The sequence below is a fragment of the Felis catus genome, chromosome E2, assembly GCF_018350175.1.
Source record: "Felis catus isolate Fca126 chromosome E2, F.catus_Fca126_mat1.0, whole genome shotgun sequence".
NCBI lineage: Eukaryota > Metazoa > Chordata > Mammalia > Carnivora > Felidae > Felis > Felis catus.
The window spans coordinates 55222265-55246824 of record NC_058382.1 but is presented as its reverse complement, the minus strand read 5'-3'; the positions used below and the strand labels follow the sequence as shown (position 1 = coordinate 55246824).

The 24560-nt window shown below is 50.4% G+C and overlaps 1 protein-coding gene and 1 pseudogene across 6 annotated transcripts in view; one reads left to right on the top strand and one right to left on the bottom strand.

The window, feature by feature from the left end:
• PLCG2 (phospholipase C gamma 2) overlaps positions 1-24560 on the bottom strand; it is a 187636-nt gene that overhangs the window by 65935 nt on the left and 97141 nt on the right. For all 6 annotated transcript variants that reach the window (XM_045046652.1, XM_023245864.2, XM_019820120.3 and 3 more), the window contains 5 exons: positions 24180-24227; positions 13875-13959; positions 12134-12217; positions 2788-2831; positions 95-167 (listed from right to left, as the gene is read on the bottom strand). In XM_045046652.1, coding sequence (XP_044902587.1) covers positions 95-167; positions 2788-2831; positions 12134-12217; positions 13875-13959; positions 24180-24227 — 334 coding nt within the window. The remainder of the gene's footprint in view (positions 1-94; positions 168-2787; positions 2832-12133; positions 12218-13874; positions 13960-24179; positions 24228-24560) is intronic.
• On the top strand, positions 1660-2084 carry LOC101080930 (annotated as a pseudogene).

Genomic DNA, 24560 nt, shown 5'->3' with positions numbered 1-24560 from the left:
GGAGCACCAGTGTGTCACTGGTGCAGGGTGGTGAGAAGATGAGAACCCGGCCCAGGCAGCTCCTCCAGCTCCCCCAGCCCTGGCCTGCCCTCACCTGCTGTTCGTGTAGGAGAAACCGCTGGAAGTCGTGCAGGTAAACAGCGGAGGCATCCGGCCGGTCGGTGTTGCTGCCCTCGGGGAAAGGGAGGGTGTTTAGAGAGGACACGATCGACAGAGGCTGCGCACCGGGCAGCCTGCCACCAGGCACCCTGTGAGTCCCTCCAGGGAGCTGGGTGGCAGGCTGGCCAACGGGGAAACGAGGGGCCAGTGCACAGGGAGAGGCCCAAATCCAGACCTGGAGGACCCAACAGCTAACGGAGTCCCAGAGAAGGAGGAGGGGCTCGCCAGGACGTGCAAAGGGTCTCAGACAAAGGGAACCATATATCCCAAGTCCTAAGGAAAAAGAGAAGGGGGGCAAGGGGCAGGAGGTGGAGGGAGAGAGCAGTGGGGGAGGGGGGGCAGACCTGAACCGCACAGCAAATGCTTGGGTCGGGCTGGATGTGGACAGCATTTGGGGGGGAGCTTATGCTGGAGAAGCGAACAGGGCCCCATCAAAGGGTCTCCTCGGAAGCCACAATCCAGTTTGCTGAGCCACTCAGGGCTCCGAAGCAGCAGTGGGGGTCAGCTGAAGCCCCCCAGGTTCTGGGAGGGTGGGGGGAATCAGCCTGAAGACACAAGACACAGGCTTTGGAGCAGATGAAGGCCTACTGTTGGGAGAATTTTCCGTTTGAGAGGAGAGAACCTTTCGCCCTGCATACAGGGAGACCCCACCTCAGCCGGCAGCCTGCTGACAGATGGCCTCATGGAGAGGATGTTCGGGGCCACTGAAAAAGTGGGACCTCACTGGACTGGCAGAGCAACCCTGGCTTCTGTGGAAAGTGCATTCTGTAGAACAGAGCTTTAAGGGGAAATCTATACTTTACCCCTAGAATCTGCAAGGTGTCTATGTGGGGGGGAGGGAAGCGGGGGTGTCTTTTAAAGCACAGGCGATAAAACACACTTTCAACTGTTGCCTTTACTGAACTCACTTAGAATCCCAAAGTCTATCGTCATTCTCTAATTGCAAATGTACTTCCAATCTTCTTTGCTAACGACCCTCATGGTCTAACCCTCATTTTTTCCTTAAAATACTACATGAAAATCAGATTTGTTTTGGGGTGCCTGGGTGGCTCAGTCAGTTAAATACCTGTCTTGATTTCGGCTCAGGTCATGATCTCACGGTCCTGAGACTGAGCCACGAGTTGGGCTCTGTGCTGAGTGTGGAATGTGCTGGGGATTCTCTCCCTCCCTCCCTCCCTCTCTCTCTGCCCCTCCCCCACTCATGCACATGCGCTCTCTCCAAATAAAAAATTAAACATTTTTTTAAAAACCAGGTTGATGGGGGGTGGGAGGGAGGGGAGGGGAGGTGTTGGGTACTGAAGAGGGCATCTTTTGGGATGGCCACTGGGTGTTGTATGGAAACTAACTTGACAATATATTTCATATAATAAAAAAGAAAAAAAAAAGAAAAAAGAAAACAAACAAAAACCCAGATGTTGCCTTTTCCCTGCCGCCGCTGAGTCTCGCGGAGGCGGAGGCTCGGGTGCGGTCAAGATTCGGCTCCATCCGTAACCCACCGCCATGGCCGAGGAAGGCATTGCTGCCGGGGTGTAACGGACGTTAACACTGCTTGACAAGAGGTGCCGAAGACCGCCCTCGTCCCCGATGGCCTAGCACGTGGAATTCGCGAAGCTGCCAAAGCCCTAGACAAGCGCCAAGCCCATCTTTGTGTGCTGGCATCCAACTGTGATGAGCCCATGTATGTCAAGTTGGTGGAGGCCCTTTGTGCTGAGCACCAGATCAACCTAATTAAGGTTGATGACAACAAGAAACGAGGGGAATGGGTCGGCCTCTGTAAAACTGACAGAGAGGGAAAACCCCGGAAAGTGGTTGGTTGCAGTTGTGTGGTGGTTAAGGACCATGGCAAAGAGCCTCAGGCCAAGGATGTCATCGAGGAATGCTTCAAATGCAAGAAATGAACAAATGAACTTGACTCTTGTTTCCCCCAAAAAACAAACAAAACAAAACAAAAAAAACCCCAAAAAATAAATAAATAAAAACCAGATGTTTCATAGATACTGTGCAGTCTTGAGGTTTCTGGTTTAGAAAGGAACAGGGGTCAGTTGCCAGAGTGTCCTCGTCAATGAGGACTGGTTCTGAAAGGTAGGCCTAGATCAGCGTGCCACAAATCATTTTAGGTGCTGTTAACTCCGTGGCCAACATTTCATAATCACAGAACATTTCATAAATCCCCACTTGGGGAATGAGGAAGAATAGTAAAGGTCCTGACAAGTCCTGCAGCACTTACATTTTAATAATATCCAGTATCACTATTTATGAGCCCTTGGCCATCCCACACACCACAGGAAGCACTTCATATGCTTCAACTCGTTTTAATTCACTTAAATCTGCTTAACCAGGCATTTCCAAAACTCCATTCTGGGAGAGCAGGTCCTAAAGCATACAGGCTTCTCTGCGGAACCTGCTGGCCCACCCTCCCACCACTCCACAAACCCTGCTGTTGTTCACGTTTATCCATGCCACGGGCTCAGGACAGCCAATTTCCCAATCAGAGACTTTGCCCCTGTGGAGATCAGCGCGTGCCCACAGAGGTGCCCCCACCCTTGGAGCCAGCTGGGAGGACCCACACGGGCACCCAAGCCCAACACAGCCGCCCTGAACAACAATAACCCAGAAGAGGTGCCTCACCCCAAGATGAACACAGAAGAATCTTTTTTGAATTCATCAAGAATCTGAAAGAGAAAATAGAAGGGAAACACACAAAAAATAAGAACATGAGACAAGTCAAGCCACTTCATGCAAATGGACAGGGTTTTTTAATTAAACAATTATAACTGGCATGACTTGTAATATTTGAATATGACAGAAACTTAGTAGAAGTCTTCTTCGCCCCCTTCTTAGTCTAATTCCTGAGAAGCAATCAATCTTAGTAATTTGGTAGGTTGCCTTCTAGAATCTGTTTAGTGGATATTCATTTTAATTATACCTTATCCTATCATATTACATCCATGTCTCCAAGCTTTTAGCTGTGTTTTAGGCTTTATTTATTATTCTGCTCCTCAATCATCCTGCGTCATTACTATGAAAACCCACAAAGTATTCCATAATACGTACATCACTGATGTTCTGCTATTAGACCCAGCGTTACAAAGAGTGTCCGCATATCTGTGTATTTTTGCCCGGCCGCACAAAATATTTCCATTGGGTAGACAGGGAAGCACCTGGGTCCGGTGTGTGCCTGTTAACTTTGACAGATTCACCAAACTCTTCTCCCAACAACTGTCCCGACCAGCGCCCCCACCAGAGAATGCATAACCTTTTCTACACCCTCACTGCTGCATTTCCCATCGGTAATATTGCAGCGAGCTAATTTTTCATCTTCAGATTCGAGAGAAGGAAAGAAATATTGGGCAGCTTCGATCCTGCCCTTCATGGCCACACCCCCCCCCCCCATACCGTGTCTGCTTCCGGTTAGGTAGCATTACCTTAATAATTTTTAATCAGGCTATGACTGGATAAGCATTTGAGAAATTCAGGGCACAAACGGACACGTAGCCACTGGCACGTTACAAACGCTAAAGATAGAACTACAACTCCCAGTCTAGACTCCCCAGTCCTTTAGCCAAACTGCCTGGAGTCCAGGATGCTACAAGGAAAATCAATGTTCTTGAGAAGGTATGGACAGGCCCCTGGGAAGCATCAGGAGGTCTGCGTTAGTCTGTGCACGTATGTGTTTTTATTTCTGGAAAGATGATCTACAGCTTTAATCAGCATCTCCAAGAAATGGGTCACCCAAAAAGGTTAAGAGCCGCTTTCAGAAGAGCTCACAAGTCTCCCTTCTATTTACGTGTAACTGACAGCATAGCTATTTCTTAAATTAAAAAAAAAAAAAGGGATTTGGGGCAGTGCGTGCTGTTATTTGGATGTTTGGCACTTAGATCAGTAGATCGACACGGCGCTTCAGGCCAGATCCCTTCTAAACCCAAATCCCGAGACTGGTTTCCTTCCACCTGGAGAAAGCCGGGTCTAGACTTATCCTCAATTATCTATGCTATGAGATCCTTAAAGCCAGTCTTTTCCTTTACTTCTTTTCAAGGAAACACACAAAAAGCTCCACCCCATTTCAGCCAGGCGGGCAGTGGGGCCAAAGGAGGGGGTGCCCCGACTTCAGAGAGGCCTCCAGAGCCAGAAAACACGGGGAAACACCCCAGCTTCCCCTCTTGCACGCCTGTACCCCCATCCGTCTCCGCCCATTTGCTGAACCTGGTGGCAGAGCACCTGGGAATGAGTGTGTGGGAATGAGCCCCCCACAGGGCACAGAGCGGGACAGGGGGTAGACCGGAGGCAAAAAGGCAAATAGCACCAGCCTGAGGCTCACCTCTTGGGTAGCAGAAACAATTCACAGACGCAAGGCAACAGCGTAGGCCTGGGGGTAGGGGTGACGGGGAACCGAAGACAGAAGGCGCAAAGATTCCTGGGCGGGGGCATCCAGCAGCGTGGCCAGTCACGCATTCGCTGCAGTGAAGACTGGGGGGAGGGGAGGAGTGTCACCAGGCCTCTCCCGAACATTCCAGCAGGAGATGCAAAGCAAGCTGGCAGTGAGACGGGCAAGTCCGGTGAGACACTGGCCCTGCCTGGGGCACACCAACCTTTGGACATGAAGAAATCAAAGACCCAGCCAAGAACGTGTGAGTGCAGAGACAGTGAGGTAAGAGGAGAATGAAGACAGCACAGTGTCTCAAAGCCAAGTGACGATATCCAGGAGAGAGTCACCAGTGATCTACGCCATGGAGCGGGCAAGAGATGAAGGCCACAGGACCGACCAGTGGCTCTGTTGATGTGGAGGTCACTGGTCTTAGGAAAACATCGACTGCCGTGGGGTGAGAAGCATGGAACGTGGCTGGGGCAGGGAGGGAGGCAAGGGGGACAGCAAGGTCGAGGGTGCTCCTGCAAGAGGTCACTCTACGGGGCAGAGAAATGAGGCAGCAGAGGACATGCGTCAAGGAGGGCATTCTATCGATGGAAGACGGTATAGCATGTGTTACAAGCGTCCCCTGAGAGATCTGTGCAAGCCCTAAGCCCCCCACACCTGTGAATGGGACCTTATTTGGAAATAGGGTCTTTGCAGATGTGATCGAGTTAAGGCGAGGTCCTGCTGGATTACGGTGGGCCCTAGTCCAATGACTGGAGTCCTTATAAAGAGGGACACCTGGAGGCCGGTACAGACCAGGGCAAGGCAGCCACGCGATGACGGAGGCAGAGACTGGAGCGATGCGTCTCCAAGGCCAGGAGCGCCCAGGACGGCCAGCTAACACCAGAAGTGGGGAGAGAGGCAAGGAGATTCTCCCCCTGAGACTTCAGTGGGAGCTGAGTGGTGTCAGCAGCCTTACTGGGAGAGAACAGAGGTCTGTTCTCTTTGGCCACTTAGCTGGGGTCTGCTGCGGCAGCCCTGACAAACTAATGGCTTGTCAGGAGCTGACACGAGGCAGCCACGACCTCAGTTACCCCCGGCACCCATCCCACCCAGAAGATGGTAAAGCGAAGCCCACTTTGGCAACAAAAAACAGGCTCCGGGAGGATGAGCAGCTGTTTTCAGATGACACCCAGAATGTCAAGGGGCCCGAATTTCAGCCCCCGTCCACCTTGGTTCATCTCCAGTGGCCTTCACAGTACGTGCAAATGCACACAAAGTGAATAATGACATCCTAGCAATGAGAGAAGAATATTCTAGCTGCTACAAGGCACACAGAGTGGAGAGACAGCAATTAGGTTATGTTACCATTACCGTGTAGGGTTATGTGGTCACATTCTACTAAACCAGGATGTCGGGGGCCCCGTGTGACTCTGGGTGATGTCCTGACCCCTCTCACCCCAGCAAAGGATCAATGAGGTCAAGAGAGATGTCTGTTTTGTTAACCACTGGGCCCTCTTGGCTCAAACATTTGTTGAATGAATGCTGAAAATAATGGGTCAATTAATTTTCTCTAGGAAAAATTTAAAGGCTACGAAAAAAGTCACCTCTGACTTTTGAGTCCCAGGAGAAGAGGCAGTTACAGCTAGACAAGGGAAGGGGCCGTGCCCAAGGATGGGGACCACAGAAGCAAGAGCCCAGAGGGATCGAGGTCAAGGAGTTGAGTCTCCCCATATGGCAGGGGCACCCTCCAGGCTGTAACTCAGCCTACATACACATTCTGTGCTCGGCCAGTCATTTGAGCCATTTGGTTCCAGGAGGCCAAGGGGAAAGTGGCAGTGACAGAGAAGGCTAACCAGAGGGTCACTGCCGACGTGTGCACGGTGGGTCCCTCTCCCTCCTCGCTGCCAATTCGAATAATGTGCCACATTCCCTGTCCCTGGAAGCCTCAGCCAGCATACCGTCACAGAATGTGACTCACTTGTCATAGGCTCACACCCATGTAAAACTCAGAAGAATAAACATTAATCTTTCTACCAAAAGTATAATCCCAGGTATAATCGTAGAAGTTTTGCAGGCGTTTCAATTATCTTTTTCTTTGTACGTGCTTCTTACTTTTAAGTAATAGACAAAACATTACTTTGCTTATAATACCATTTATGCAAACATCAGAAATGAATTTCCTATCAAGTGCTGCCCGGTCATCTGCTTCAATACGGTGAGTGGTCAGAGGACACTCTGGGAAAGCCACCGATTCTGACCGAGATGGTCTTTCTGAAGCAGGACAGAGAGCAGGAGCATCAAAGGTCAGCGCTTCCTTCCCCCATGGGGAATTCTGCCTCATGAAAGGCTGTTCTGAGGGCCAGCTGTGTGCAGGACACTCTGTGGGGTGACCGCTATCTCTGAGCCCTTTTAACCCTCTCACCGAGCCTGGAGGATGGGTGCTGTCACCCCCAAACAACAGACAAGACTGAGGGTGTGGACACTTAAGGCTGCTCTCAGCTACAAGCAACACTCAGGGAAGTGTTAGTAGGGAATCTTCCCCTAAGGGAAGATTACTGCCACCTTAAAAAAAGTTACAGCTGTTTTCTAGAACAGGCAAACAAGCAAGAGAGGATGCCTGCATTCAGACCCCATGGGGATGGTAATGGGCAGGAGGAGGCAGTGAGTGCTTGTTTTCTGGTACCCTGCACAGGTGGGAGGGTACTTGTTCTCTGACTGGCACGGGACACAGTTTCTGTGATTACTACTTGTGAGCCACTGGAGAGCAACTTCAAATCTTGGGTTTATGGGAACCCTTGGTGGACAGGCTTTGAAGATGGCCTTAGGATGTCCTCCTCCCGGTGTTCACAGCCCTGCATTATCCCTGCCACTTGCAAAAGGCATGGGATGCACGCGATGACACGTCTATGACTACATGATGATGCCATATACGACTCAGCAACTGTCTTGCCAGCTTTGGGGAAGCCAGCAGCCATGTAGGCGAGCCCCATCCATCAGGGAGCTGTGGGTGGCTTCTGGACAACAAGGAACTGAACCCTCAATCCTACACCTGTAAGGAGCTAAAGGTTCCACAACTTCATGGGCTTGGAAGCAGATCTTTTCCCACTTGAGTCTCAGATGAGACCACAGCCCCTGGCTAAAATCCTGTGAGACCCCAGAGCAGAGAATCCAGCCAACGCGTGCCAGAATGCCTGAGCCCCAGGAACTGCATCATACGTGATATTGCTATCTGGCTAACGAGGAACCGTAGCACATTTCCGAAGGAATCTACTGGAGGGTCCCGAGGATGGATCGTCTGAAAGGGCAGGGCGTAAAAACAGACAGATAAACAGCAACCTGAACGCCACACCCCACCGAGGTGAAACTCAAGTCCCGGACCAACAGCAGAAAGGAAGCCAGCCAGCCGTCCTCGCTGACGATGCCTGATGCCCCGCCATCACTGACCAAGGGGGACTTGGCTTGTGTGGTGGGGAGGCAGCAAGGCAGCAGTTACAAAGCTGGGTATTAAAGCATTTAAGGAAGAAACAACACGACGCGGGGTTTGCTTCAACATCATCTGAGCAGAGGGAAGCGGGCAAGGGCAAGATGAAACCCGATGGCCACGAGCTGATCATCGCTAAAGCTGTGATGGTCCACGGAGGGTTCGCGTACCACTGCCTCTGCTTATACGTGTTTGACATTCCCTTTCGTGAGAACATTTTAAAAATTAAAAAAGTCGTGTCAGTGGCTGGGCACTGAAGTCGGGCAGAGGAGCGTTCAAATCCTAGCCGTATAACCTCCAGCAAGCAGCTTCCCTGAGCTTCAGTTTCTTCATCTGTAAAATGGGGCTAATAATGGTAGGTCTCGCACAGTCGGGAAGAGGATGAAGAGCACGTACAGCACTTAGCACAGCAGCCAGCGTGTAGTTCACACTTAGGAAAGGTTCGCAAAGGATCTTTTTTTATAATACTGTTAGTACAGCCTAGTTAGAGGCCCATCACCCGGGGAAACACATGGGATTAACTTTCTTCTCTTCCTGCGCTACCCAAATTTTAGAAGCTTTGAGGCTTGACAGCAGCGATGTAAGCAGGTGGTTAGACACAAGGAGGAACTGGTTACCCCAAGCTGGAAACCTACAGGTACTGCTGAGCACGAACCCACTCCTGGGTCTAGGCTTGGGGGTTGTCCATCACCCTAAACAGCCCTCTCTCCCCAGAAGAGCCTAGGAAATCCAGCTGAGCCTGTAAGAGCATATATCTATTGCTTTTCTCTCCTCTGTGCAGCCAGCAAGGAGCCCCGGAAGTAAATTATATGCTAACAGTTGGGGAGGGGCATTTACCTACACAGAAGTTAGTGAGGTTTCTCAAGCTGGCCACTATCTATCTATCAAGCTTGGGGTTTTGTTATTCAAATTCCAAGCCAGTTACACCCTCCAGTGGTGGAGATCAAGGGGTGGGGTCTGGTAGGCAAGGTAAATTAGCAGAGAGAAATGGGTGGTGGGTGAGAGCTGGGGCAAACCAGAGAATGCACGCTTCCTTTCTACTCATACATCCCCGTGGGGAACTCAGGAAGGACCCAGAGATAGCCAGATGTCCATTTTTTATAAAAGCAGCAGAAAAATCTAGATATTAATATGAAACTTCTTGAGTTTTAAAGGTAGACAATTCATTTCAAGAAACACTTAAACCATTAGGCCAAGTACAACAGAATGCAGGCGGAAGGTGGCGTTCTGGCCAACAGAAGCCAGCCTCTGGTACAGATGGGGCGTTTCCCCACCCAAAACCGGGCACTCAAAGACACCCCCAGAGGATTCAGGGATTCGGCAGAAATCAGACTCAACTTTCTTTCTCCTCCTTCTCCCTCTCAAACACACACACATTAGCCTTAAAAAGGGACATTAACGACAGTGCAGGTTGAATTAAGTCTCAGGTGGAATTTTATCACAGTGGAAACAGACCACCAGCAGGCTCACCTGTGCGGGCAGATTGAACAGCTTTTGTGCAAACCTTGTTCTCAAGCTTTGCCTGTCGTCTGTCTGATGAGACAGCATCCTGAAATTTCAAGGCAACTGACTATAAAAACAATTGTTTGCACCTACTTATCTGGAGTGAATCAAGCTTCTTTTCAATCCTGGTCAACGGCAGACAATTGCTGTCTGCAACTGTCATTCTGGATTTCACTTGTGCATTGTCATCAAAGGTTTTCACTGTTCTCAAGAACTGATTATAAATCAAAGTTACAGATTTTGGCCTAAGAAGTGTTTTGATTAGCTTGTATGCAGTTTTTTAAAAATTTTTTGTAATGTTTATTTATTTTTGTGAGAGAGAGAGAGAGAGAGCGAGCAAGCGAGCACAAGTTGGGGAGGGGCAGAGAGAGAGGGAGACACAGAATCTGAAGCAGACTCCAGGCTCTGAGCTGTCAGCACAGAGCCCGACGCAGGGCTCAACTCACAAACCGTGAGATCATGACCCGAGCCGAAGTCAGACGCTTAACCCACTAAGCCACCCAGGTGCCCCAGCTTTTTTTTTTTTTTTTAAGGTTTCATATAAAAAAGGGGAACAGAGTGCCTGGGGGGACTCAGGCCATTGAGCATCTGACTCTTGACTTCAGCTCAGGTTATGATCTCGCAGGTTGTGAGTTCGAGCCCCACATCGGGCTCTGTGCTAGCAGTGTGAGGCCTACTTGGGATGCTGTCTCCCTCGCTCTCCTGTCCCTCCCCTGCTTGCTCTCTATCGCTCTCTCAAATAAGAATAACAATATAAAAAAACTTAAAAAAATAGGAGGAGGAAAGTTACATAATTTTTAAAGTTTTATAAGCAACGGCTTGATTGAATACCTTTATTTTATAAAGGTGGCTGAGTGAAAGACAAAAAGTTGTCTTTCCTCAAAATCACCTGGTCAGCCAAGGCCAATTTAGGGGCTGACATCCGGGTCTTTCAATCCCCAAAGCTTATAGTCTTCCTACTCTCCTTGGCAAATCAAGAAGTAATATATGAAAACAACCCCAGGGAAGTAGATTTTTTTTTTACTCTATTAAATAATGTATTTTTTCCCAATGTAGGCAGATGGCCAGCAGTCACCCATCAGAAAGCCTCACCCTGTGCCCACCTGCAGGCCTGCATGCAGAAGGCAATTAATAAGTGTCTTCTCATGATTTTCAAGCTCATCACTTCAAAATGCCTGCACTCTTGACTGCCCCACCCCCAGCCCTCATTCAATGCTCCCTAGAGCCCTGTGGGAATCCCCGCCCCCATTACACAGATAAGAGACTGAGGCTAGAATCATGCGTGACCAGCCCCAGATCACACAGCTCATAGGAGAAACCAGATCCTCTGGCTCCAAGTCCTATGTTCTCCCTGCTTTGGACCCACCCTTGCTACCTGCAAAGCCCTTTTCCAACAACCTCCTGTTTGCGGGATGAGTGCTGCCTGCCAGGCACTGTGCTCCATGCACTGTACTGAACAATCCTTCTTTTTAAGCTCTACGCTTTATGGGATTTTTTAAAATGTATGTTTGAGAGAGAAAGAGAGAGAGAGCAGGGGAGGGGCAGAGAGAGACAATCTCAAGCAAGTTCTACCCTGCCAGCACAGAGCCTGATGCGGGGCTCGATCCCACGAACCTCGAGATCATGACCTGAGAAGAAACCAAGAGCTGGATGCTTAACAAACTGAACCCCCCAGACGCCCCTATGGGACTCGCTTTTTATTGCAAAAGTAATGTACTCCTTGGAATGAGTCAGAGAGAACAGAGGCGTGCAAAGAAAAATTCAGTGATCTCTCCTGCCCATCCTCCTAAACCCCTTCAGTGCATACACGAAATCAACATTAAACATAAAAACACACATAGACATATGGAGAGGGATTACTCTATGCAGGTTTTGTTTTTGTTTTTTATCAGACCTGGCTCCTCACGTGAATCTGCTGCTGGTTTTGCTCACAAAACACCATGAACATCCCTCCAGATCAACACACACACAGATTCAGGCTTCATAATCAGCTGCATGATGCTGTCTGCTATGGATGGACCACAGTTTACTCAGCCATTTCTCTCCTGAGAAGCATGCAGAAGGCTCCCAGCTGTTTTGCTGGCATAAATAATGCTGCAATAAACACCCTACCACTCAATTCCTAGGTCCCCGTGCCCTTATTTGTCTAAAACAGAGTCCCCAAAATGCCACCGTCAGGTTAAAATGTATGCACATCTTATCTTAAAATGGCATATTATCCGAATAAAAAATTATTCTCATTAAAAAATGAATAAAAGCATAAAAAGAAGGAACACACACATAATCCCTCTACCCAGGGATGGTCACCCTTCATAATTTGATAAATTTCCTTTGCAGAATGAGATCGTGCAGTGGAGTTAGCTGAACTTAATAGGCTCAGATTAAATTCCAACGAGACTTGTCACACTCCCACCAGGAAGGTATGAAAGAGCCATTTCCCCCCGCTCCGATTTCCCCACAGCTCTCTCACGCCAACCTAACGGACACAAACAGTGCGTCGCAGCCACTCCCACGGTCTACTTCCTTGACTAGAAGGGACACTCAACACTTCTCGTGGGTTTCTTAGGAGCGTGCTGGACTTTGACACACAGGGAAAACGAAAACATCATTGATCATTTGCCCAAGAATCGTCTTACCGACTTTTGCTGCTCAAACATAAGATTTTTATAGAAAACGTGGAACTGCTCAAAGCTGAGTTCATCTTTGTGAGCGCCGATTTCCTGTAAATTAAAAGAAAAAGTAACCACTCGGTCTCTGAGGTTCCCTACAAGAACACCGCTCCACTATTAACAGGCAGGACCGCCCTTCGACAGCACTGGCTGAAAGCAAACTCACAGTCTTCTGAAGTCAAACTGTTCCCAGGTTTCCGAATTTATCTGCCTAGAGAACATAACCACCAGGAGTCCCACCAGGTAAGGCCCTGGCCTTGAACCCCAAAATAAAAGAGTCTCGGCCAGAATCCCAAGGGCAGTAATACTTTCTGGGGGCAGGAGACATTTCCAAATCTAGACCTAGAGCAGGGTCCGTACATATAGGTCATTCTAAAAGCCAGGGAAAACTAACCAGGCCTTTGGACTTAAGAGTTCAACTCCAGTCAAGGCTTGTCCCCTGAACTGCTTAATGGCTTTGGGTCATTTACTTGAACCTTTCAGACCCTCAGTTTCTTCACCTGTAAAACGGGAAAACTACCACTACCCTCCCTAGGACTTCCCTGAAACCAAATCAGTAAGGTCTACGTATCGCCTGCTCAGTAAAGGCTTGATAAAGAGCCAGGTTCCAGGGGGCTGCCTGGGTGGCTCAGTCGGCTGAGCGTCTGACTCTTGGTTTGGGCTCAGGTCATGATCTCATGGTTCATGGCCTCAGGCCTCCTGTCGGGCTCCACGCTGACAACAGGGAGCCTACTTGGGATTCTCTGTCTCCCTCTCTCTGTGCCCCTTCAGGGAGCGCGTGCTCTCTCTCTCTCTCTCAAAATAAATAAATGCATTTTTTAAAAATATAGATTCCTATGATGTGGTCATCAATGGTGAATGCTTCTCCCACCTCTGTTTCTGCCTCCTTAGAATAGTTGGAATGTTTGAGGCAGGTCGAAAGATGGCTTGATAGCCATAAGGTGGGTTAACTCTTCCAAGAGCTCACTGGTACAGAAATGAATGCACATTCTTGGCTAAGGAAGCCTGTACCTGGGGCTGCCACTGACAAGGCCGTGTGAGTCCTGCAATTGGGACCAGCGGAATGGAGAGTCACTGGGCTCCGTGACAAGGGTTGGGACCTCTCAGAGCACCACAGAGGGTGCCTACCCATCACCTCCGTTCTTATGCACTCAAGAAAGCCCCCCTGCCATACTCTACACCCCCACTCTTAGAGTCACCACCTGCCACAGATCTACCAAAAGCTCCATTATGCAAGAACATAAACAAACTAAGTGATGGCGGGGAGCAGGGGTGGGTGGGAAGTGGGGGGACGGGCAGAGAAGAGCTAACTCCAAGTATGTTGTGAGGACTTGCATACAAAATGCCACATCCCTGACAACCTACGTAAGGAACCTTCCGTGATAGCTTCAAAACAAAACACAACAAAACAAAAAAACTCACGTGTTCAACGTTACTTGAAGGAAAGCAGGCTGTGTGATGGTGAGGGAAAGGGAAGGCTATACCGTGGGAACATCCCAAGTCAAGCAGCTCAGCAAACGTGGTCCTCAAGGAGGATGTTGTCTGCTAGGATTGCAAACATGGGCCTACGACCTCCAGGGGGTCCCTCTGTCTCAACTGAGACGGAGGAATCAGGAGGTGAAGGATTCTCCTGGGCACCATTCAGCGGGGCTCAAAGGCTAAGCAGCCCTAAATTCATAAAATCATCAGGCCAAGCCACGAAACTTACCACAAACTTATCTTTGAGGAACTTGGCACTGTTCACTTTGAAGTTGACCAGGGGCAAGATGGTCTTCAGCTCTCGGAGGCTGATGCTGCAAAAGAGGGAAACCCCAGCTCTATCCACCTCGAGGGGCTTCAACGGTAGAGGGAGCGGCTGTTCCCATCCACTCCACCCTCAGAAGCCCCGTGAGAAGACGGGCCAGACACAAGAGACCTTGGGCTCAAGGGGGCTGATGCCACGATGTGCAAGGCTGGTCTCCACACTTCAGGGATGGCCGTGGACTCAGGTCACTTAAGAGATTCACAGGGTGAGCAGAACATGGTATCAGGTGCCCAGAAAGCTTTGCAGATAGGAAATGTCCCAGGGGTTCAAACGAAGGGGAGATCGATGAAGGCCAGAGGGCGAGGGGGAAGGAGCTGACCTTATTCAAGCACCTGCGATGTGCCAGGCGATAACGTTACCTAACCCCTCACTACACTTGACCCCTCAACACAGTAAGCATCACCCACCCTCAGGGTTCAGAACAGGCCACGGGGTGGTGTTTGAGGGGGGAGGGCACACTGCTCGAGGTCAGAGCTGGGTGACGGCAGAGCTTGGGTTTGAATCAAATCCCAAAATGTACAGTCATCGGGACCACATCACAGAAATCTTCATGCGTGTTTTTTGCTAGGCCAGGTGGCAAGTTCAGGTTCAGAGCCAAGAAAGGGAGACTGCATTCCGAGCAAAGGAAATAACCATACTGGGGACACCTGAGTGGCTCAGGCGGCTGAACATCCGACTTCAGCTCGGTTCATGATCCTGTAATTCGCAGGTTCGAGCCCCACTTTAGACTCTATGCTGACAGCTCAGAGCCGGGAGCCTGCTTCGGATTCTGTGTCTCCCTCTCTCTGTGCCCCTTTCCTGCTTCCTGCTCACACTCTGTTTCCCTCTTTCTCAAAAATAAGTAAAACATTAAAAAAAATTGTTTTTTAAAAAAGAAATAACCATACTGGGGCACCTGGTGACTCAGTCGGTCAAGCGGCCAACTCTTGATTTCGGCTCAGGTCATGATCTCAGGGTTCCTGAGTTCAAGCCCCGCATCAGGCTTTGTGCTTATAGTGCAAAGCCCACTTGAGGTCTTCTGTCCCCCTCTCTCTCTGCCCCTCCCCTCGCGTGCTTTGTCTCTCAAAAATAAAACGTTTCAAAAGTAAAAAAGAAATAACCGTGCTAGCAATAATAACAGCAGTGACGGCTGAAACCGACATAGCGCATACTCAATGCTAGGCACCGCTCCAGGGGACAGGGACACACACACTCATTCGATGCCCTGCCACCTTACGAGGCGGACACTGTTAGCACCTCCATATTCCAGCTGAAGAAACAGGCTCAGAGAGGCTGGGCGCTGTGGCGTGGAGGACGTGGACTCCAGGGCAGCTGCCTGTAACCACCGCATGTTACTTCCCCTCTGGGAACGGCATGAACGGTGGGGAGGTATATGGGGTTAGGGTGGTGGGTCAAGGGCATGAGATCCAGACCCCTGTGGCCACAGAGCCGAGCGTCTGGCAGAGTGAGAGACAGTGGTCCGGGGGAGCTGTTGGTGTGGTCAACAAAAACTGCTCTGTGTTCTGGAGACGTCAGGCTGGACAGGGCTGTGCACGGCCAAGGAAGGAAGCCTGCCCAGGATGTGGGCAGAAAATGGCCCAGTTTCCCCAACGCTGCCAACTCGGCCTCTGCCGGTACATCCGGAAGGAAGCAGCATGTTCTACTCAGCAGCTGCCCCTGGAGGCGACTACACGGGACTCTGGCCATCTCAGTGTCCCCATGGCCAGCCGTTTTACCGCTAGTCTAACAGCCCCCCTAACATCAGACTCCTTTACCTGCAAGATGCTTCCCTACCCCCCACTATTCCAGGGCCTGCACCGAGGGCTTTCCCAGAGACACTGAGAGCACCCATGTCAGGAGCGGCTGGCTGGGCACAGAATCAAGCAGGCTGCCTGAGACCCCCATCCTGACCCAGCCCCCGGGGGTGTCCAGGAAGAACCCGGCCAGGGCAGGATGAACAGAGAAGAGCAGTAGGGGCTGGCACCATGAGACGGGATAGGGAGGGGGTCTGGTCAAGCTGGTGTCCCTGCAGCGCTCATCCAGGACCAAGGAAGAGGTCAGAGTCCCCTTGGGGACCCAGAACCTCGAGGCAGAAACAGGGCCAAGAACCCTCCCCACATCAGGCACCAACACAGGGGGGCTGGGAGCCAATGGAGCAAATACAGGGTCTGGGGTAAGGAGACACTGAGCAACGGGGCATCTGAATCCAGCGGCTGTGGAAGTCCCACCTTACCGCACAACAGCTGAGCCCCCAGGTAAAAGGTGCCCGTGCCGGGACTTTGCCACCCCACTCCCCTCCCCACACTCCCATCCCCATCCCCGGGCCTGTGGCTGTGCACTGCAGAGCCTGACCCTGAGCAAGAACAAGCACGGAGACTCCCCAGCTGCTGGAGGGGAGGAACCCAGCAGCCCCAACTTCACCGCTCTCCCCGTCTGGGACTTGTCATGAGATGAAGAGAGTGCCTCACCAGGGTCCCATCCAGCATCCAATGACTAGTCAGTCAGAGTGAGCAGCTCTCTGATGACCTCAAGGGAAGACGGCTCTACAGGCCGTGCTTGTGACCATGGCAGCCCATCTCCTTCTACCCCCTTCACACCCACAGGTGTCCGTCCACCCCCACACCCAGCCCAGTAAGCTTCCCACACACAAACCCACGTTTTAGACTCTGCTTCCTACAGGCTCAGCCAGTGACAGCCGGTTGGGAACCAGGGCGATTCCTTCGGAGAGGGAAGACAAGACATGACCCCCGCCATGGGCCACAAAGGGCCCTCCGTCTTCCCTGGAAGACATCACTCTACCATGGTGGCATCTTCCCTTGTCGGCCTGGCACGGTCCCAGCTCCTACAGCACCGCATCCCAGCAGCCCTTACCATGCTGCCCGGGGTTTGCAGCCCCAGGAAACTTATCTGCCCCCCTGAGGCCGGATCAACATCTCCACCACCCTAGGCTTCTTAGAGCAAGAAGGACAATAATAAGCCTATGTCAGTGCCCAACCTAAGTCAGGCACCGCCTAAATGCTTTTCGCATACTGACCCACTGAAACCTCACACCAGGAACTATTCTCTCTCTTCTACAGACAGATTAGAGAGCCAAGGCACAGAGAAATTAAGTAATTTACCCAAACTCACACAACCAGTAAGTGTCCAAGCAGAGATTCAAATCTCACCACCACCCAACAGAACTTTCTATGATGATGGAAACGTTCTAGATCTGCGCTGTGCAATGTAGCAGCCGCTACCCACAGGTGGCTACTGACCATCTGAAATGTGGCTAGCATGACCGAGGAACTAAAATTTTACTTTTATTTAATTTTAATTAATTTAAATAGCCACATGTAGCTAGGGGGCGACACACTGGACAGAGCAGCTCTAGAAGCTTGGTTGTCCAGGTAGGGTCCCTAGACCAGCGGCACCAACGTCAGCTGGGAGTTTGTTCGAAATGCAAATTCTTGAGCCCCAGGCCAGACCCAGTGAAGGAGAATCTGTGTAGGGGAGACTGCACACCAAAGGCTAACGCCCCGCTCCCCCAGGAGGTCCCAATGTGCTGGGGCCACAATGTTAACTGCATGGTAGCTATCTGCATGCCTGCTGACGGACAGACCTGGACCCACACACCTGCCTCCCACCTGCAACCCCTGCCCCCTTCTGCCTCCTGAAGACCGAACACAGTCTGCCCTCTGTCCCTGCCAGCGTGAAGAATAAAGCGCAGCATTCAGCCTATGCAAATCCAACGTTATATACCAAGGGGCAAAAGGCAAAGGAGGGAAAGAAATGTCCACAGGCGACAATCTGCTACCAGCCCTTGAGGCTGCTATCTGTCTGTGGGACTCAGAGCCTGTGACCCTCACACCTGGTAACACAATTCCAGGGGCCCTCAAAGAAGGCTCAGCGGGTCTTCTCAAGGTATATTTAAAAAAAAATTTTTTTTTAATGTTAATTTCTCTTTGAGAGAAACAGCGAGCAAGCATGCATGTGTGTGCGCTGGGGAGGGGCAGAGAGAGAGGGAGACACAGAATGAGAAGCAGGCTCCGGGCTCCGAGCTGTCAGCACAGAGCCTGATGCAGGGTTCAAACCCACCAACTGTGCGATCATGACCTGAGCCGAAGTCGGTCACTTAACCAACTGAGCCACCCAGGCACCCCTCAAGGTATATTTTGACCACAGAAATTTCCCCCTTTTGCACCAACCTCAGAATTCCCAGGTAAGAGACAACTCAACTCTAAAGGCTCAAAGATGGAGTGGGGCTGGGTCTCTAAAAATCTAGCCAAGAGTTATGGTGAAAGCACTAACACCTTTGACTCAGTGTCCCCAGGCCTGGAAATGTCTTAAGGAACTCTTTCAAAGCTAGAACGTTCCATCTGCTCAATGTTATGTGTAGGAATAAAAGGTAGAACTTTCATCCAACAAACACTAGGAAGACCAAACCAGTCAGACCTCTGACCTCAAGGAGCCCCCACCCAACGTGAGCAGCAACTAGAAGGGAGGACTCAAGAAAAGCGGAGCACGTCCACCCGATGGGGACTAGGGAGCCATGGCACAAGGCTAAGAATCCTACAGAGACCCAAAAAATGCTTCTTTTAAGCGTCACGTCATAGGTTCACTCTGAAGACAACTGGGTGAAAACGTGAACCTAAGGAAGAACTGGACATAACTTAAATGACACACAAAAGACAACTTTTCAAACCAAATATCACCTTTCCATTGGTTGATTCCTAATATAGGCACTGACATCATGTTCCTGAAGAGGTGAAATGAAACATGTATGTTCTTACGGTTTAACACGAGGTGAAGTCAGTTTCACTCTCCCCTCCTTCAGGGTGGGCTGGACTCAAGAGATTTCGTCCCCAAGAACAGGGTTGGGGGTGACTTTACAAAGGAGAAATCTTCCGACACCACCTTGGCCAGGTGATGAAGCATTGCATCGCCGCAGATGAGCCGCACCGGGAGCACACGCTACTCGATGTGAAAGAATGAACAAGACCTTCACCTCTGTGATACTCTTCCCCAACACCCGCAGCCGCAGCCTACCTGTCACTCCAGCCTAATCACGACAGAAAGGTCAGACCAACACGAACCAAGGGCTGTACTACAACATACCTGAGATGTGCTCCTCAGAAGTGTCAAGGTCAGGAAAGACTGAGAAATGGTCACGGACCAGAGGAGACCAAGGGACAGGACAACGAAGTGCCACGTCGGGCCCCTGGACTGGATCTCGAACCAGGAAAAGGACGTCAGTGGGAAAAGACTGAGCCCCAAATAAAGTCCAGGGCTCAGTTCTGAGCCACATACCAATGCTGGTTTCTCAGTTTTGACAAATACATCATGACGAGGCGTGATGTGAGCATTAGAGAAAGCGGGAGGAGGATTTGGGAACTCCCTGTAAGATCTTTGCAACTTTCCTCTAAATGTAAAATTATTCCAAAATTTAGAAATTACAGAAGAAAAGGACCTAAGATCGTGCGTGCAATTAGATTTTGATAAAGTAAAATAAATAAGTAAAAAGAAGCTGAAGATGAAAATCTACTGAAAAAATTTATAGCTGGAGTTAACAGTGCTTACCATTTAATATCCATTTATACATTTTTTTTCTAGTTTTCAGTATTTATAAAGTTTCCTAGAACTAATAGGAGTTACTTTCATATTTTTTTGAAAATTCGCTTTTTCAAAGGTAATTATAAATAATTTTTTAAAAAATCACTTTTTCGGGGCCCCAGCATGGCTCAGTTATTTAAGCGTCCAACTTCAGCTCAGGTCATAATCCCACGGTTTGCGGGTTTGAGCCTCGTGTCAGGCTCTGTGCTGACAGCTCAGAGCCTGGAGCCTGCTTCAGATTCTGTGTCTCCCTCTCTGTCTCTGCCCCTCCCCTGCTCATGCTCTTTCTCTTTCTAAAGTAAATAAACATTAAAAAAAATAATAAAATAAAAATAAAAAATTCACTTTTTCAAAAGGTAATATAAATAACAGTATAAACATGAAAAATAAAATATTGTGTCTCAGGGTCAGTGCTTGAAAGCTGAAGAAGGACTAAAATCATGAGGTGAACTTTTGAAATGGGCAAAGGATCTGAACAGACATTTCTCCAGAGAAGACAGACAAAACTAAAAAGCATGTGAAAAGATGCTCAACATCCCTAGTCATGAGGAAGATGCAAAGCAAAACCAAAATGAGCTACTATTTCACACCCACTAAAGTGGCTGTTATTTGAAAGAAAGGGAGGGAGGAAGGAAGGAAGGGAGGAAGGGAGGAAGGGAGGAAGGGAGGAAGGGAGGAAGGGAGGAAGGGAGGGACGGAGGGATGGAAGGAGGGAGGAAGGGAGGAAGGGAGAAAGAGGAAAGTAACTTGACAAGCAAGTGGCAAAGACTGCAGCCCTTGTGCCCTGCTGGTGGCTGTGTCAGTCTGCACCTGCCGTGGGAAACGGTAAAGCAGTTTGTCTAAGACTTGAACAGTATGGGGGGGGGGGTGCCTGGGTGGCTCAGTTGGGTGAAGTGTCTGACTCTTGATTTCAACTCAAGTCATGACCTCACAGTTTCATGAGTTCGAGCCCAGCACTGGGCTCTGTGCTCTCTCTGTCTCTCTCAAAATAAATAAACTTAAGGGGCGCCTGGGTGGTACAGTCAGTTAAGCACCTGACTTCGGCTCAGGTCATGATCTTGCTGTTTGTGGGTTCGAGCCCCACATGGGGCTCTGCTGTCAGCTGAGAGCCTGAAGCCAGCTTCGGATTCTGTGTCCCCTCTCGTTCGGCCCCTCCCCAACTCATGCACTGTCTCTCTCTCTCTCTCTCTCTTTCAAAAGTAAATAAGCATTAAAAATTATTTTAAAAATATATAAACTTTAAAAAAAAAAGATTAGAACAGGACTACCATTTGATTCCGCAAATCCACTTCTGGAAAACGTACACAGGAACTGAAAACAGGGGCATGAACATTCACGTTCAAAGGAACAATACTCACAACAGCCAAAAGAGGAAGGCTATTAAAGTGTCCATCAACAGATGCACGGACAAACAAAACGTGGTCTGCACCTATCGCGGAATATTATGCAGCCTTAGAAAGGAAGGAAATTGTGACACCTGCTACAGGGACATGGATGAACCATGAAGATGTCCTGAGTGTAACAAGCCAGAAAGACAAATACTGCCTAATTCCACATGTACGAGGTGCCCAGAGCAGTCAAACTCCATGGAGACAGGACGGAGAAGAGAGGTGATCAGGGCAGGGGCGGAGGAGAGGGGCAGGTACCGTTCACGGGGATGGAGTTTCAGTCCCATAAGGAGAAAAGAGCGCTGAAGCCGGATGGCGGTGGATGCACAACAGCTCGATCGTACTTCATCTCACAGAGGCATACACTTAAAATGGCAGATCTTACCACAATCAAATTAAATAGTTTATGGGGCACCTGCGTGGCTCAGTCAGTCAACTGTCCGACTTCAGCTCAGGTCATGATGTCCCAGTTCGTGGGTTCGAGCCCCGTGTCGTGCTCTGTGCTGACAGCTCGGAGCCTGGAGCCTGTTTCAGTTTTGGTATCTCCCTCTCTCTCTCTCTCTCTGCCCCTCCCTCCCTCCTGCTCGCTCTCTCTCTCTCTCTCTCTCTCTCTCTCTCTCTCTCTCAAAAACAAATAAAACATTAACATTTAAAAAAAAAAAAAAGAAGTGGGGCCCCTGGGTGGCTCAGTCGGTTGAGCGTCCGACTTCGGCTCAGGTCATGATCTCACGGTCTGTGAGTTCGAGGCCCACGTCGGGCTCTGTGCTGACAGCTCTGAGCCCAGAGCCTGTTTCGGATTCTGTGTCTCTCCCTCTGACCCTCCCCCGTTCGTGCTCTGTCTCAAAAATAAATAAACATTAAAAAAATAATAATAATACATTAAAGAAAATAAGAAGAAAAGCACCACCAAGCAGTGATGGGGAAGCCCCCATCCTGGCGGCACGCCCAGCAAGCTGGGTTGCTGCAGACGAGTCAGGTTACTCCTCTTGGCCTCAGCGTCCTCATGAAATGGACCACGAGGCACCCAGCTCAGCAGTCTGAACATTCCAGAAGCCCCTGCAACTCCAAGAGCACCCTGGCCGCTGCAAGCCCGGTTCTCCACAAACGCCAGCTGCTACCCCTTTTGCCTCTGGATGCGCTCGACGGTGAACGAGGCAGGCTGGCCGAGACGAGTGCCGGGGAGCTGGGCACTGCCTGGGCCGGGCAGCCTCGAGCCCGCCGCCCGCCCGGGGGTCTTTCCTTGGCTTCTGCCACTCCTTTGTTTTCCTTCAGGAAACGCCACCGGTCGTGGGCGACAGGAAGGGAGGGGAAACTGGCAGAGGAGAAGTCGGTCGCCCTGCAGCTGGCACCTCGGTCGGGGTTCCTCTGGAAAAACTCCACCCGGGCCTCCCAGAACCACAGGAAAGGTGGCGTTTTCCACATGTTGACAGAGCGGCGGGGCTCTGCCCGAGGAGAGCAAAGTCGGGGAGAGTGAACGGTGAAGCCAGGAACAGGGTGTCAACTCCAGAAACCGACTTCCTCTCTGCCGAAGGTTCTGGTCGATGGAAAGACGGACCTCTGAGCGGGAATGCATTCTGAGCAGCACAGCCAGAGGGAGGCTTCTGTTTCTTGACAAGATGGAGAGGCGGACTGCCACACCAAAGCAGCAACCCTGTACCCGGCGTGCACGGAGAGAGGGCCCGGGGGGGCTCCACCTGTCACCCCCGTGCCAAGCCCAACAATGAATCACCTCGAAGCCACACAGAAAGGAAACACGAGGGAGGCCCCACCTCGGAGGCTGAAAGAGACCAGTGTGAACAAAATCCTCTGACGCGGGGACCCCCCACCCCAGATCCACCTGCGTTAACACCAGGGCACAGCCCGGGGTGGGGTGCCACACGGTGACAGCTGGACAGGTGGACGAGGGAGGGGGGCGCAGAACACGGAGCGTGTTTCTGCAGACCTAACGACATGGCTGAACGTTTCACCACCACCGGTTACAGTTTCTCCATCGTCCCGTCGGACGGCGTACGTGGAACAAACCACGGAGGAGGCGCGTCCGAACTCTGACATCACCAGGTGATGGAGGACAGCGGCCTGACCCCCAGGAACCTGCGAGATGGAAAGGGGACACCCGGGACAGTTGGAGAGGCTAGCTGCGACCTCGCATACCACGCTGACATACCTTAGCAGAGAAAAGAAGGAAGGAAAATCACTTAAAACTTTAAGAAAAAGAGCCGCTTTTGTGAGGCTCAAATGATATATTAATTGTAAGGGCCGAGCACAGTATCTAGTATGTGGGGGCTCAATAAACGGTGGTTTTTATCAGTTTATTATTAATAACAACTGGATCATAACCTAAAAAAACAGATGAGAGCATCTTGAACTTCACTCATAAATAAATACAAATTTAAGCAAAGATCTGCTGTTGCCTTTCACCCATAGGTCATCACGGGTCAGTCCGGTGATACAGGGCACAGGGAAAGGGGTGCCCTCCTGACCGCTGGGACAAATGCTAATTGTTACCACCTCCCTCAAAATGGTAGACTAGAAAACGCTGCATGGCTGGGACCCCTCCTCTAAGACTCTATCACACACGTTGACCCACAGGGAGACCCCAAGGTTGCCACGGCAACAGTCGTCACAAAGATAACAAAGGACCAGGAACCAGTCCTGCCTCCATCAAGAAGGAAATGATTTCTCATGAGTAAGGAAATTGCGCCCCAGCCAAGGACAAAACCATGTTTGTTACAGAAACGTCTGGCACACAGCATCATGTGTGCTAACAGGGAGGGAACTGCTCTGAGACGTGCTGTTCAGTGAACAAGCACAACGAATTGCGTGTTATCCCGTTGCCCGGCTCACGTCCGCCCAGCCCGAGTAACCATCGCGAGTCAACACGGGTTACTTCGTTAACGGTGGACCTCTGTCCCACCACAAAATTGGGCAGGCGCCACGGCGATCTCGTTTCTCCCCGGGACACGGAAGGTGCTGGAATACGAAGGCCTCAAGCACAAGGTCCCAGTGCTCCAGAGAAGTTGTCTGTGCAGACGGACTTGAGCATCCACGGAAGCAAGGCCCCAGACGGTCGTGTCTCCATCAACGCCCAGCACCTGGTGCGGTGCCTGGTACCTCGAGGGTCCAATCCAACCTCACGAGGACCTTTCCACACCACAAAACATGCTCCGACTGCCTCGGGATGTTCAAGGCAAGAACACCAGAGGCCAAAATGATCTGGAAGAAAACCCACAAAAATAGGAACGAATCTCACCTGTTTCTTCTGGTTTGATCCACTGAATAAATCTGCTTTCTCAGCCAACTAGGAAGAGAGTTGAGACAGAGGGAGAGACAGAGAATTAGTACACAAACAAAACTAGTTCTATGGAATGGGGGTAAAGGAAACTGGAAACAAGAGTTTTCCAATTTGCTAACTCGGGCAGCTTGGGAAGAAGCAGGTTTCTCCTTGGGGCTGACAAGCCCTAGTTAGGAGCCAAGAGGCCCCTCCTAGTGGAGCCGAGAGGCCAGCATTCCTTAAACTGACGATCCTCTCTGATGACGTTCATTAATCCCCCCAAAAAGCTGGTAAGAAACATGGCGGGAATCCGAGGGCTTTAACCGAGGGGACGAGAATTCACACACAATCCCACGCAGA